The sequence below is a fragment of the Amphiura filiformis genome, chromosome 8 (assembly GCF_039555335.1).
Source record: "Amphiura filiformis chromosome 8, Afil_fr2py, whole genome shotgun sequence".
NCBI lineage: Eukaryota > Metazoa > Echinodermata > Ophiuroidea > Amphilepidida > Amphiuridae > Amphiura > Amphiura filiformis.
The window spans coordinates 51,854,061-51,870,754 of NC_092635.1; the positions used below are offsets into that span (position 1 = coordinate 51,854,061).

Below are 16,694 nucleotides of genomic sequence, written 5' to 3' on the forward strand. Positions count from 1 at the left end.
TTTGCAAATGCTGTTTACAATCCTACAAGAAACTGAAAATTGAATTTGGTCGTCTTTAGACTGATTTGGTTCGATCACACCACTTATGCAACATAGAAGGGAGTGATATTCAGAACAATCAATTAACTATTTTGGAATGTTGTCTTCAGTAGATAGCAAAATTAATTAAATAAGAAAATCAATTGGAATGTTATCTTCAGTAGACAGCAATGAAGATGATATTCAGAACTTAGTAGACATTGAGGCCTCATGATGCAGACATGTCTTCAATTCAAATGGAAAAGTTGATTTAGAACAATCTATCTCCTATAGGTCATTTCTCAACAATTGTATGTGTTAATTATTATGTAAACACACCCCTTGTGAAATTGGAAAATTCTTGCTAGTTATACAAACTATAGGGAAAATTTATTTTTGGCAAAAAATTCTAAATAACATAAGTCTTTGGCGATTTTTGAGGCATACATATTCAGGGGATTTCCCAGTTCAAATTTGTTAAAGGACAAATCAAATGCCAACTACAATGGGCTATTCCATTTAAAATCCACACTACCCCTGTAGAAGATTTATTTAAAGTCTTCCACAGAGGGAGTATAAATTTTGAATAGAATAGACAGTTGGGTAACTTCCATTTGAAATACCTACTCCAGTTGTGGAAGATATAGGAAAAGCCATAATACAGAGGGCATATGGGTTTCAATATGATTTTCTCTTACCAAATACATTTGTAAAACATACTCCCCCTGTGGAAGTTATTTCCAAAATCTTCAACAGGGCTAGTGTGGGTTTCAAATTGAATAGCCCAGTATCATCATTCCTGCATGGAGGTTCAAAAACAAAATTCTTGCATGAAATTATGGAAGCGAACTAATTTTAGCAACATCAACATTTATTTAATATTCTGATTGTCAGTCATATGACAAGAATTTAATGAAATTATAAAGGCATATTAAATAGCCATTATGCAATAGATTTATGCGTATCTTTCCCCTTTTAATGTAAAAGCAGAAATTTTTGCACAATTTATTCTCACGCTTTGCCAATTTGGTGTCACTTATTTTTAAATTTGAGATTTTAAGCTTATATGCCAAAGGAATACACACACATTGGTTTTCATTCACACGCCCATGGGGTACTCAAGTTTGGTTTGGGTAGGGATGGGCCCACTGATATTTTGAAAGTGGACCCATCCATATCAATTTTTCAAGAAATTTGGACCTATCGCTATACTTTAAGTCAATTTTTTAGCCAAATTTAATGCAAATTGCCAAAAAATAAAACTTCTAAAAAAAAATTGGCTACTATTAGGGACAATTGGGGTATTTTTGGAGGCAAATTGGGAAAATTTTGACCAAGTGACCCATACGTGTACCAAAATTAGCCCAGAAAAGGGGGTCATTGATATATGATACCTAATGGCCGAAAATGAGACCCATGTTTACAGAACATTATCCATGTGGTAATTTGTACCGAGTCCCCCCTGGGTTTACAAGGCAGCTGCTTGGAACAAGAAAAGGTGAAAATAAACGTAGCGTGAAATTGTCCACTTTACTACGGCAAGTTGCGCAAATTAACCCGAGGGCAGATTGAATGATAATGTTTACTTGGTTACCATACCATCTGTATTGGTAAGCATGTCATGGTGATGATGATAAGTAAATTGTAATGTGCGGAGTGTGAAGGACGGCTCAATACTGATTAGATAATGGCTTGTTACTCAGTAGGGTTTTTAGTCTAATTTGTTTACAAGGGTTGGTAATGTCACAAGAGAGTGGATATGAACTAAACAAAGTGGTTGTTTATTAACTAACATGTATTTTCCTATATTGAGGCTTAGGCCAAAAAAAAAATTGTTTGTTTGTCCATAGAGGCTTATGAAAAAGTTGGGTCGGTAGGTCAGATTTTTTTTTTTTTTTAATTTGAAGACTGTAAATAAGTCAAAACGCACAGCACTTTACTGGTTTAACTCTTGAGATGGTTCTGCATGTTATACTGTTCATTTTCTTTACATTTTCTTTCTTTAAATTTATACTAACCACTGTTTTATACGATGTCCCATCGTTACCAAAAAAAAAAATCAAAAATCAAAAAAAAAAAAAAAAATTCCAAAAAAACCCAAAAAACTTCCAAAAAACCAACAAAACAAAACAAAAAAAAGACACGGTCGGGACCAGGGTACACGGTCGGTCGGACGTGGACAAACAAACATTTTTTTTTTTTGGCCTTATGTTAACCTTAACATGGCTAAATACCACAAAATACCACAAGGATAACCACTGTACATGCATGAATCCCATGTGATGCCATGGTGAAATCCCCCTAAGTGCAATATGCTTATTGAATCGCTGGCCGGGCAAGCGAAATCCCTGTGGCTACCGGTTGGTGATTGTGTGCTTGGCATGTGAGGGGTCTAAGGTTCGAATCCCGGGGGTACCAAGTAACTTCTTTGTTCATCTTATGTCCTTAAGCAAAAAGCAGTGTTCAGTGTTAGGGTTAAAAGCAACTGGCATTGGTTCCCACATCAATGATGTTTAACAACAGCGATATTATATAATAATGAGGGTAAATGTTAAATATCGTCCCATTTATGCATCCATGTAAAAAATCGAGAACATTGTCAGCATAAATGTGAAAACACAACAAATTCAGCTGATTCCATATCAGTTTGGCGGAACTCCAAATCAAAATCAAATCAACTCCAAGTCAAAATTATGCTTTTTTTACGATTATCTCTAAAATTGACGGTGAGTATTTTTACATAAATCTGATGTCACAGTTGGATTTCATCATAAAAGCTGTGATCACATTGTCGAACGTACACCCGGCCCAAGTTGCTAGGAGTAGCGGTAGGGGCTGCCAGTAGTAGTGGCAGTGTAAACAATGGTCAGCGTAAGTTCTGCCAGGCAGGCGTACATCTGTCAGGAGTAGCAAGCTTGGTGTAATCTCCATCATGTGTGTGTTACAATGTGAATTACATTGCTACACCTGGCACCAGGTGTAAGTTGGACCTTTTTTTGGTCGGAACTAAGAAATTACATTTCATGTGATTGAATAAGGTCACAGAAACACAGGAAGTGGTAGCTAATGTTTATGCCGACCAAAAGTGAATGCTTGGCAGAACTAGTCGGCGTAATGCTAGTATTATAGGTGTGGACATACGGTAGGATATCAGATTATAGGGAAACTTTTTTTGTGGAAATTTGAGCAATGATAGACCATTAACATATATTAGTTATTACCCATAGGGAGAGAAACTACTGGGAACCACACACTCTTGGAAACCATAGTGGTTACTTCACTCGCTGCTCTCTCCCCCCACAATAATGTGAGAAGTCTTTGACAAAGACTATGTTGCTACCAGCTACCTTGAGATTTAAATGAAAAAGAATTATATTAATGAACACCGCTTTTCGTATTGCGATCAATTTATTCAGATACTATACAGGGTATATCAAAATAAAGTATACAGTCTGAAAAATGCCACAGTACTAATTACGGAATGAGGGATTTGGTCAAGATACTTTAGCTGATAGCTGAATCAACATCTTGTCCTCCCACAACTGCAAAATCACTGGCGTGTGACCATTAATAAGGACTCAGTGGCTATTTTGTGAGCCATGTAAAAATTCAGTTGCGCGAAGTCAATTAAAATAACATGTAAATCACAGTTTCACAGTAATTGACAGAACGCCTTACATAATTGTTTGGCAATCGTGCAATTGATTTGTAGCACCAAGTGGAATGGCCCCTAAGATATCCTGATCTTACATCTCTGGATTTCTTCTTGTGGGGCTATCTAAAAGCAAAGGTTTCGCAAGTCATCCTGCAGACTTTGATGAACTCCAGACATGCATAATTGCACACGTTGACATCCCCAGGCAGGACAGATAAGACATGATGTGATTGCCATGTTGAGGAGAGCTGATATCTGCATATAGAGAGGAATGGTGGCTATGCCCTGCAGAAAGTGGTTAAACATGAGATTCTCACCTGGAGCTACCCGGGGGGTACTCAAGTTTGATTTTGGTAGGGAAGTGCCGCTGAGAATTTGAAAGTGGACCCAAAAATATACCAATTTTTCAAGAAATTTGGACCCATTGATATACCAAAAGATACAATTTTCAGGCAAATTTAACCCATAATTGTCTTAGTTTTTACAAATGTTCCCATTTTTTTTTTTTTGGAAAATTTCGAAATTTTGGCTAGATTGTGGCAAAATTGGGCTATTTTTCGAAAAAATTGAAAAAATTTTGAAAAAAGGACCCATTCATATACCAAAATTGGCTTAGAAAAAGGAGTCATTGATACATGTATACCAAAAGGCCGAAAATGCTACCCATATTAGCGGCACGTCCCCGTATGGTCATTTGTACTAATTACCCCCCCTGGGGATTCTCATGTTGCTTTGATTTTAACTTTTACTCGGCTCACACAAAATAGCCACTGATATCAATGGTCACATGCCAGTGATTTTCCAGTAGGTGGGAGGACAAGATGTTGATTCAGTATACCTTATACTTTTTAATCTAGTGGCATTTTTCAAACTGTATACTTAATTTTGATACACCCTGTATATACATTCATCTGTTGAATTAAGGAAGGCTGTAAGTGTGTGATAATAATAACAAAGAACTGACCATCTTTTGCATTCAATTGTTGATATGTAATCATTACCTGAATGGACAACAGCAGAGAAGATATAATACCCTTCCCAGAATCCTTTGCAACATGACACATCACCTCATTTCATCAAATGACACTCCCATTACTTTGTACAAGTTCCCTTTGTTTTCATTTTGAGAATAGACTGGCTAAACATGGGTTGATAGTCAAGAAGTAAACAATTTGCAAGATCTGGATGTTCTCTCTTCATTGAGGTACATTTCGTCACTATTGATCCATGTTGCATTGTAGGAAGTGTAGGATATCTTCTCTGGGCCAACAGCAAATAGCGCAGAAGTTTAACTTTTTGTGTTACATTTATTTGAGCTGATGTGAAAATAACATTCAACAACTCTTCCTATACCTTTGTACAGGAGCCAACCGTTGTTAAACCGTGATGAACCCACACTTTTACTGAAGCGTATACTGTGACAGCGTATGAGACTACAGCGTTACGCGAGATCGCGTAAAATTCGTCATGCCTGGAACCTTTGTGCGTATACCAGCTTACAAGTTGAATTCAGTATTTTTCAGGTAGCAGCTAAAAATTGTAGTTTTATTGCTGATATCAAAAGAGATATCATCGAAGTTTTTGTAAGGCTGAGTGGCAATGATTAACTGACATTCCTCGTAAAATAATCGTGAATTATACGATCTTTGGCTTCTTTTAGTTGTTGAAAGGGATTCAATCATATGAGAAAGGTTTTTAACACAAGTCAACACATACATAAATGACAGCCAGTGAAAAAATTTCACTGACCATCCAGGATTTGAACCTGGGACCTTCGGATCACCGGACCGATGCTCTACCAACTGAGCTAATGAGTCAGATGGAGAAGAGCACTGATGTTATTATCTATAGGCCTTCAGTTCAATACCCGCCCTCTATCAATCTTCTCATCCAAGAAGCTAAAGCTGCCCTCGCGAAGTAAACCACTCAGACGACGCGGACGCATCGTTGTTAATCGGTGATGAACAACGGTGAAACATGATTGAATCCCTAAATGTACAAATATATTCCTTTTGTGTATATAGGTCAATCAATGAATTTAAAAGAATTAGAATTACAAATTTAACAACAAGTGAAACCCTTCAAAATGAGCAAAGCGTGAAACATTTGTTGCGCAAATATGTCCACTTTAACATTAGATTCTTGATTATAAAAAATGAACATCAACAAACCTCAAGAGATGTAAAATGGAAATAAGTATTACATTTTCGAATGACCCAGTAAATCTGAACAGTATTAAATGACGCACATGCAATCAAAGATTTTGTGTGTGTTGAAAGAAAAATCTATAAAGCTAGCAAGCTAATTATCACTATGGACCACTATGGCCTCATCCCTATGGCATAATCCAATAACCTTAATTAAACAATTATAATGCAAAATCTGACCTCAAGTTGCAGAGTATGAGTTTTTGTACCCAAATTTTCAAAGGTCATTCAATGAATGTGTAAATGTATAAGGGTTAAAGAACTCTGCCCCTGATAGATGAGTATGTTGTGGATCGTAGTGTATGGTGAAGATGACTGTGTAGGAAGGCAAAGAAGTAATTATGACAGTTTTATTGTCATTGGTTTAATGAAGTGACCTCATTTAAGCTTCCTGTCCATTTCGTTATTGGATTTTAGAAATGAAGCATCTGGTTGTGTTTCTAGATTCAAAATATTGATCAACACAAATAAATAAAATATTACCGGTAAACAAACACTTGAGGATTTGCATCTCAGGTATTGCATATTTTTTTTAAAGGGTGTTTAAAGATGCAATTGCTGCCATCATTGAATTCTCACATTTTACAATATTATTATCATTGTTGTATTTCGTCACAATGTTGTTGTATCGCATCACAATAAGATGATAATAATAAAAAAATCACACAAGGCAGCCTTTTCAGATACAACAGTATGTGGTGATGAAGGCGACGAATAAAGTTTGATACTGCATCACACAACAATTAATTACTGTTTGTTTACAAATAACAAAATATGGGAAGCATGGTGGCCTAATGGTTAGGGAACGAGCTTTTTAATTGAAAGGTGGTGGGTTTGAGCCCCACCATGACCAGTGTGTTGCGTCCTTGGGCAAGACGGCTTAATTCCCAATTGCTTCACTGCAAGTGTTAAATGGGGAGCTGCTGGGGTTATCACAATGTAAATCGGCTGAGAGTACCTGCGCATCAGTTGCGGACTTGTTGAAGCGGAAATGATTCTGATATATCCTAATGGCAGCGGAATAATTGTTGAAGTGTGCTGGTACTAGCGGACATTAAATCACCAACATTTATTTCTTTATTTCTTAAAGCCTTAATGTACAATCTTTTTTCAGAATAAACCTTTATTTTTTTCAAAACTGATTTTTTAGCATATTTGTAATACTTAAACATGTTCCAACTTACATCTATAAGCAAACTGTCAAATTCGCCCTATTTGTAGTAAATCAGGATGATTTTCTGTTGGTCTGACATATTATCATAATTTTTCAGATTATGAAAATATGTCTGAACGATCGCAAATTTTAATCACCTACGAAGCCAGTTTGGTTACGCTCCCTCCACACATGTAGTAGGTGAAGTTTATGATGTTGTTTCTTTGCAAATTTCCAATGTTTTTCGCGTCCAAATGTATTGGGAACTTTCATAATGATTCCATATTATCATTTTGGAAGAAAAAAAGAAAAATCTAATTTAAAAAGATCGTACATTAAGGCTTTAATATCATTGAATCTCAGATATTATATGTTTATTCATGAGGTTATGTGAATTAGGGCCTAATCACTGTGTGCTATTAACATTCTTGAGTAAAACATATCCTTCTCATGGTTGTCCTTTTTCTTCTATCATTTTCTTACAACAGGAAGTACCATCATTGTTTGATCATGAGAACACATCCCTGCCAACGATGGCGTTCATTGGATATGCGGGAGTATACAGGACGACATTTGCTATGGTGTTGGGAACCCTGGTGCTGGCACACAAGAAGGGATTCCCTGAAGAAGCATAGTAAGTAGTATTTTTTTTTTGCCGCAACTTGTCACATTTCCAAGTTAAAATGTATTTAACTTTATTGCAATATCGCAGTGCAGTATTTTGCAGTACAATGCAGTGCGGCAATGCACCGCAACACAATTGCGGCGTAGAATGAACGGACCTTTAGTCGGAGAGATCATCGCAGAGTGGCTTTCAATTTCTGAGACAGGTTCTACTACTCATTCCAGAAATATACGGTACTCATTTTTTTGGTTTCACAAAAATATTTTCCAGTTTCGTCAAACGAGACATTGCGTAATCCTTATCCGAGTTCAACTTACTTGACATGTGACAGGCAATACATGGTTTTAACTGTTTTGCACATGTCAGGACACGTGAATAATATTATTGATATGATTTGATTGCAAGAATCCATAGCAGCTGAAGGGAGTATCCCATTATGCTTTGCGGTACCATTATAGAACTAAATGTGCCATAGAAAATGTACACAAAATCCCTCACTTCAACTTTAAATAACTCGCTTAAATCAGGGAAGCTTAGACTTTTGTTTGCAAAAATATGACCCCTAAAGCATTGTGAAACTATCCATAGCTCTCAATATCTAAGCGACTCTTGTTTATATTTTGTATACATTTGCTATGGGGCATGCAGATATACTGCAATGCATGATGGGATACTCCTTTCAGCTGCTGTGGCAAGAATCAATTAAATAAGATATAGGCGTATATAGCAAGAATTTTATCAAAAGAAAAAAGGAAAACAAAATAGTCAAACTAACAATAGAACATCATTAGCATTGTCATTAATAATGAAGTGTCTGCATTGAAGAAGCCCTTTTAATTATCAACAGAGCATTTGAATGGACCAAAGTGCACTGAACTATTAAAACTGCATCTTTTCTTAAATAACGAGCCATTGTGATCGAACACAATGTGTGATATTGTATATAAATTTTACCAAGGGTGTAAAAAAATGTATTTCATAAAAAACTGTCTGATTTATTAAGAAAAACGCTTAAGTGGCATATTTTCTAATTTCCTGCAGACGTGAAAGATGAAGGTCGGCCGCCATCAATAATATTTTGGGACATTGATAGGTTTTGATAACACTTTTCAATCACGACACTAAAAAATTCTCTGGAGCCCCCCGTTAAAAAATATGACCACCCCCTAAAAATCGCTCAAAAATCACCTAAAATATGTTTTAAAAAGCAGTTTTTAATCGCATTTCAAGGAAATATTGTAAGAAACTCCGTAATTCAACAGGTCCCAAACAAATTGGCATTAAAACTCATATTGGCCCATGTCCCATGCCTGTGGCACCCCCGGTGATGCATGATGAGCCTATACCGGTTATATTATTTATATACCTCGTAAAGACCGGAAAAGAAGAACAAATAGCCCGGCAAAATGTCACTTTCAATACATGCAGGCCGCATATTTCTTCTTCTTAATTTTTTGGGTACACTATATTTGATGAATGTAGTATGTTTATACACGTGCCCGTCTCATTTACATATATTTACAGCCCATAACCAGTTGTAGACGATTTGTTTTTTGTTTTTTGATGAATTGGCAAATACACGACATAGTATTAGATTATAACTGGTTATTAGACCATACGGTTAATAGACCAAACGGTTATTAGATCAAAGGTAATTAGGCCAGATTGTTAATAATACTAGAATTTACACGGTTCATAATTAAGGTGGCCCCCACCCAAAGGTGTGCAAACAACAAATAATATGCAATATGTTAATAAGCTCATTAATATCAATAAAATATATGCAAATTACATGACACAAAACTATCCAGCACATCAGGCCACCATATACTACATGTATCACAAGACCAAGTTAGAAGATGATCGGTTGTTGCGTTTAAGCTGCAGAGTGGATTGATGAAAATGTAAGCAAAATATGCAAATCAGCTCATCAATATTCATAAATATCACAAAACTATACAGCTTATCAGGCCACCATATCCAATCACCAAACCAAGTTTGATATAATATTGGATGGCTGAGCATGATACCATAACATATCGGATGAGTCATAAAAATATCGGACGAGCCAACGGCGAGTTCGATATTTGTATGACTTAATCCGATATGTTATGGTATCATGCTAAATAAGCCATCCAATATTATCATTATTAGGTTTTCTTAACTCCTAATAACCCTAGAAACATAATAATGAAATTGATCGGTTATTGCGTTTAAGCTGCAGAGTGGATGAATGAAAATATAGGCAAAATATGCAAATAAGCTAATTAATATTCATTAATATACAAATAACATGACACAAACTATACAGCACACCAGGCCACCATATCCAATCACCAAACCAAGTTTGAAATTGATCGGTTATTGCGTTTAAGCTGCAGAGTGAATGAATGAAAATATAGGCAAAATATGCAAATAAGCTAATTAATATTCATTAATATACAAATAACATGACACAAACTATACAGCACACCAGGCCACCATATCCAATCACCAAATCAAGTTTGAAGTTGATCGGTTATTGCGTTTAAGCTGCAGAGTGAATTAATGAAAATGTAGCTGCAAAATGTAGGCAAAATATGCAAATAAGCTAATTAATATTCATTAATATACAAATAACATGACACAAACTATACAGCACACCAGGCCACCATATCCAATCACCAAATCAAGTTTGAAGTTGATCGGTTATTGCGTTTAAGCTGCAGAGTGAATTAATGAATTTGCTTTCACCCGGACAGCCAAACAAAGAAACAGACAAACAAACAAACAACCAGGCAACCATTTGGATGATAACATAAGCCCCACATATATGTGGCGGCCAAAATATTAGACCAAATGGTTATTAGTCTATATGGTCAGTAGACATACTGGTTAATGGACCAATCAATATTATACTAAATGGACATTAGACTATATGATTATTAGACGTGGTAATTAGCCTTTCTGGTACTAGACCTTTTGTATAATCCAGATATTTAATGTTCAAAAATTTGTACATTGCAAGTGTATTTCAAATGTGATAAATGCCAATTTCTGACGAAGTTTAGGAAATATCACCTCAAACCCCTATACATTTGATTTTGATAATAACAGAACAATTTTGCATAAAGTCCGAAATTCCAGCCCAGTCCTCGAATTTTTGCAGAAAATATTCCATACTAAATGTCAAGTCTGTAGATAAAATGGGTATTAGACCAAATGGTATTAGACCAAATGGCAATAGATCTGACACCTGATAAAGTCCCTGAATGCGTGAGTCTCACGCTCAATGATATATTGTAAACGTACATCATTACATGTACATATTCATACGGAAGTAACTAAGGGCCATGCGTGTTGCTTTTTTGCAAGAAGTCAGGATCTTGTGATCACAAATCCCGACTTCTTGTCTTCCTGACTTAGCCAGTTTGAAATAAAGAGAAAGTAAAGATATCAAAATAAAGAAATAGTTAAGACAACTCAGGATCTCAAGAACTCATGAAATCTGTTCAATTTTTACGGCGTTAGTATTTTAATTGTAAGCCCATCACGCTAGTTATCTCGAGATCCTATTTTCTTGACTTAAAGTCAGGAACTCGTGAACTCAAGCCACGCTTGAGTTCCTGACTTCCTGACTTCAAGTCAGGAACACAGGATCACGAGATCCTGACTTCATGACTTTAAAGTCAGGAACTCGTGAACTCAAGCCGCGCTTGTGTTCTTGAGTTCCTGACTTCCTGACTTTGAACTCAGGAACACAAGAACTCAAGCGCCGCTTGAGTTCACGACTTCCTGACTTTGAACTCAGGAACACAAGAACTCAAGCGCCGCTTGTGTTCACGACTTCCTGACTTTGAACTCAGGATCACAAGAACTCAAGCGCTGCTTGTGTTCACGACTTCCTGACTTTGAACTCAGGAACACAAGAACTCAAGCGCCGCTTGTGTTCACGACTTCCTAAGAGAGCCTAAATGCATGCATTATAATATCAAATGATGGCGCCTAGCAACACACGTGCTAAAGTCAGGAAGTCGCGAACACAAGCCGTGCTTGAGTTCTTGTGTTCGTGACTTCCTGAGTTCAAAGTCCGGAAGTCGTCAACACACGCGGCGCTTGAATTCTTGTGTTCCTGAGTTCAAAGTCAGGAAGTCGTGAACACAAGCGGCGCTTTTGAGTTCTTGTGTTCCTGAGTTCAAAGTCAGGAAGTCGTGAACACAAGCGGCGCTTGAGTTCTTGTGTTCCTGAGTTCAAAGTCAGGAAGTCGTGAACACAAGAGGCGCTTGAGTTCTTGTGTTCCTGAGGAAGTCAGGAACTCAAGAACACAAGCGCGGCTTGAGTTCACGAGTTCCTGACTTTAAAGTCATGAAGTCAGGATCTCGTGATCCTGTGTTCCTGACTTGAAGTCAGGAAGTCAGGAACTCAAGCGTGGCTGGAGTTCACGAGTTCTTGACTTTAAGGCAAGAAAATAGGATCTCGAGATAACTAAAGTGGATGGACTTACAATTAAACTACTAACGCCGTGAAAATTGAACAGATTTCATGAGTTCTTGAGATCCTGAGTTGTCTTAACTATTTCTTTATTTTGATATTTGTACTATCTCTTTATTTCAAACTGGCTAAGTCAGGAACACAAGAAGTCGGGATTTGTGATCACAAGATCCTGACTTCTTGCTACAAAGCTTAACTCACGTGGGCCCTTAGTTACTCCCAGATATTCACATTCAATTTTAGACAATGCTTGAAGTACCTGTACATGTTATTTGATAAATTCGCCTTTGAAAAGAAATGAAAATTCCATTGCATTGGTAGTAGATATTATATGAAGTATGGCGTGGTGTTTGTTTTGTTTTGTTATAAATGTGTTGTTGTTTTTTGCCTGATCTAACAGTTAACTAAATATTAGTCAATTTTATTTTAAATATGATTTATTACCTAAAGAGTGTAATGTTGGTTGCAAATTCCACTTTCGAAAATATGTTTAAAGACACAAATTCCTTGGAAAAACAAATTCCATTAAAAAACACATTCTGTTATTGGAAACATATTTCTAAAATCAGCAATCAAAATAAATATCATATCAATCTAGGAAACCCAAGTTTCATATCATTAGTTAGCAGGGAGATTCATATGCAAATTCCATGAAAATTAACAAATTCCACTATAATAAAAGAGCAAAATCCACATGAAAATAGTTATCAAACTTAAATCAATAATAACCTTGGTTGAGAATTGAAGCCGATTGTGAATGTAAAATAATTAGTATGTTTATACATTGGAAAACGTTAATTGAGTCTACAAAAAAAAGCAAAAACGGAAAATCCGCCAAAATCAACAAACTCCCCTGCAGTATAGGAAAAAAGTACCACGCTAATTTAAACATATTTCAGAAGTACAACATGTTGGTTATATTATCCAAAAGGTTTGATCCAATGTTAGCCTGAATATAGCAGAAAATGTGATTTGAAAATGCTCGTTTTTCGCTACTTTCAAAATTATGAAAAATCCTGTTTTTGCCCAAATTCCACGATGATTTTACGTAATTATATCAAAAGAATTAAATTTTTCTGAATAAGTCATCTTATAAAGCATAGTTCAATTCCAATATGTTCAACTTTCTGTCAGACCCAGGTTATTTCAAAGGACATTTTCATGATGTCAAATGTTGTTCATTTTAAGCTGTATCAATTCTGAGGCAGGTCAAAAGAGGGCCAATTTTAGGGGGGTTATGGAATTTCCCCCAGGGGGGTCACCTGATTTTTTTACTATCATAGTTGTGAACCATCTGACCTAGCTAGACTACATACCAAATATCATTGGATTTGGCTGACCTTCATCTTTCAGCTTTGTGTACAGGCCGCATGGTGCTTAGAAAATATTCCACTTAAACTTAACACTTCGTCACATTTTTGTTTAAAGGTGTAATCAGATTTCATCCTAACAAGTGCCATCCATAAGTGCCCACTAACCACCTCACTTAGTACATGCCTCTAGGGCCCTAATGAATTTGACTGTACAATACTGCTGACAAGCCCCATAGTCCAGCTATGATGTGAGAACCGCTCTAGTTACTAAATGATTTCAAAGTATTTGCTGTCGAAAGTGACGTAATAATCAGATTAACTACCATAGCAATGGATGAATACAATTGAATACCTGAGTGGAAGAAGGGCCCAACTCCAATTTTTTACAAAAATGAGTTAGACCCAGCATTTTATTGCCAGCAGATTGTTCTTCCTTGTGTGTGAAAGATGAGCCAAAATCAACTCTCCAAATAGTCTTTCAAGTACATTTTATCATGGTTTTCATGGAAGAAAGGCCCAACTCCATGGAGTTGGCCCCTTCTTCCACAAATATTGGGTTAAACAGGAATTTTGTTCATCCATGAAATCTGCTTTTTACTACAATAAACTTTCTTGACATGCTTCTACTTGTGCAAATAATGGATAATTACCAAATTTCTATTCTATTTATAACACATCTGCTTACTGAAACTGGCACTTGCAGTATATTAGTGGAAGAAGGGCCCAACTCCAGCTCGTATTAAGACCTGTATCGTTGCCATGGAAACATCATATTTAATTTTGAATGTATGTAATATTGTATATTCATGTATTAAAGGTCCACTGAAGATGAAAATATTCTGCCTATAAAACTTTTCCAAATATTAAGTTTTTCCTTAATATCTCAAAAACAGTTTTGATGGAGTTGGGCCCTTCTTCCACTCAGGTATTCAATTGGTACCTATGCATTGAACCATATCATTCTGATCATGCCCACCTGTGAAATAAGTATCTTTGAAAAGAGCGGTATTGTATTCAACGTATGATTGCAGACATACACTGGTGATAAGTGCAACCTGTTTGAAGTGCAGGGCGATCTATTCAAAACTGCATTCATCCATTGCTATGGTAGTTAATGCGATTTATTACGTCACTTCGACAGCAAATATATAAGACCAGTTACACATTGTTGCTATGTCCATAGCATTATAACAATCTATCATTGCCCTACTTATTCTATTTTCAGGTATACAAATTGACAACCATGGCGTTAAAATGGGTCACTTTTGTTGACACTTTTGGTACATTTGTAACGAAGGATAATAAAAATATTGTGTGTGTGCCATAACAGCTAAAAATATAAGGGTTGCCATAAATAGCCAGTTACAGCATTTTTTAAAACAAAATAAAGCACATAATTAAGCAGTGATGACATAAACTACAGCTGATGTAATGAAAGCCATATTATGTACGATCTTATATTATGAAATTGGTTAATTTTTTTAAAACCTGATTTTTTAGCATATTTGTAATGTTTACACGTGTCCCAACTTGCACCTAAATGGAATCAGCCAAATTTGTTGTGTTTGTAGGACAACAGAGCAAAGTTTGACATAATGCCACAATTCAAAGATTTGTGACATTACCGGTATGTCCTCCTGTAGAACTGTGTGTTAAACGGCCACAATAACCAGCAGGTTAGCATTTGCCATTTTGCCAGCAAAAACCAAACCCTGGAACTCAAGCTGTGGTGTGCAGAATTTTATATTTGAGATGTACAATATGTGACCATCCACCACGAAGTGGTAGTAAAGTCGGCTCTAGATCATTTTCTGTTTATTGCAGATTTTGAAAGAATTCACTGTCAGCTTTAAAATGACACCTCAACCAGCTTCATCTGACATCTGGAAGTAAAGTTATGGTTCATCAAAGGTCAAATTCCTACTATATTTTACATAGAAATCCATAATATACTGTTTTTGATTGTTTCTCAAAATGGAAAATGCCGACTTTACGACCAGTTTGTGGTGGATGGGCACATATATTCTGAAATTGAATTAAAAGTGGGTAACCTGATTGAGAGCCTCATCCCCCAGTCCTTTACCTCATCAAAATTCAGATTTTTATATGAGGTAGCCCATATTTTTCTCATTAACATATTGAAATTAGGTGTTCCTAATCAGTATATTTCCAGAGAAATCATCAAAAAACTGTCGAATTAGTCCCGTATGTGGTATACCACGTTTGAGACTAATTCAACAGTTTTGTGATGATATATTCGGAAATACACCGATTTGGAACTCCTAATTTCAATACTTTACTGAGATATTATTAATCATCATGATAATTATCATTAAAAACACTGTAGACTACCAGTATCATGCTGTGTAAAAGGCAGTTAATTCCATAAGGAATTAGTCACATTTTACCAGGAACATTGACATGTTTTTTTTGCATGATTGTTTCAAAGGGACAACATTTTATGTTATATCTAAGTTTTAAAGAATTCAATTGTCCAAACATATCAGGTCATCTTCCTTTTAAGTGAGCAACACACAGTCACATTTACATGTATGGGATGGAAATCTCCTGCATATGATGAATTGTAAATTTGTAAAAGCCATTTTAAAATTCCATGAAAAGCACTAAAGTGTGTGCTCACATGGCTTGGGGTTTTAACATGTTGTGTGCCATTATGTTTTATGTATGTATATGTTCTGTCGGTGGCACGAACACATTGTGTTATACTGTCATGTCAGCAATTTTTTACCCATTACAAATTTTCCCCCATTAACAAAAGATAACAATTGTATTGTCCAAGAAAATTGTTAAAAATGGGCAATTCCAATTGAAACCCATACACCCCCTGTGGAAGACATTACCTTCATCTTCCACACAGGAGTGTGAATTGAATTTCAATTGGCCTAAAAAGGTGAATCCATTTGAAATTTACTCTGCCTATGTGGGAGGCTAAGGTTATGTCTTCCATAGGAGGTGTAGGGATTTCAATTAGAATAGCCTAATTGCTTAGGAATGGTGTGATAATTATATCCTAGTGGTCGCAGAATAAATGTAAAGTGCCTTGATATCCGGATGAATGTAAGGTGTTATATAACAGCTAGCTTCAACTATATTTATAATATGTATTTATATATACACACGTGAGGCATGGGTGCGACATACCAAGACCACTAAGTGTGACCAAATCCTCATGGTATTCGCCGGCGATGTGACGTAATAAATCTGATTAACTACCATAGCAATAGGTGAAAAC

At 36.1% G+C, this 16,694-nt stretch overlaps 1 protein-coding gene across 1 annotated transcript in view; it reads left to right on the plus strand.

Moving 5' to 3' along the window:
* The window catches only part of LOC140159195 (paladin-like), a 156,209-nt gene that overhangs the window by 72,862 nt on the left and 66,653 nt on the right, over positions 1–16,694 (plus strand). Inside the window, 1 exon segment of the mRNA XM_072182584.1 lies at positions 7,522–7,667. Within this exon segment, the coding sequence (XP_072038685.1) occupies positions 7,522–7,667 (146 nt within the window).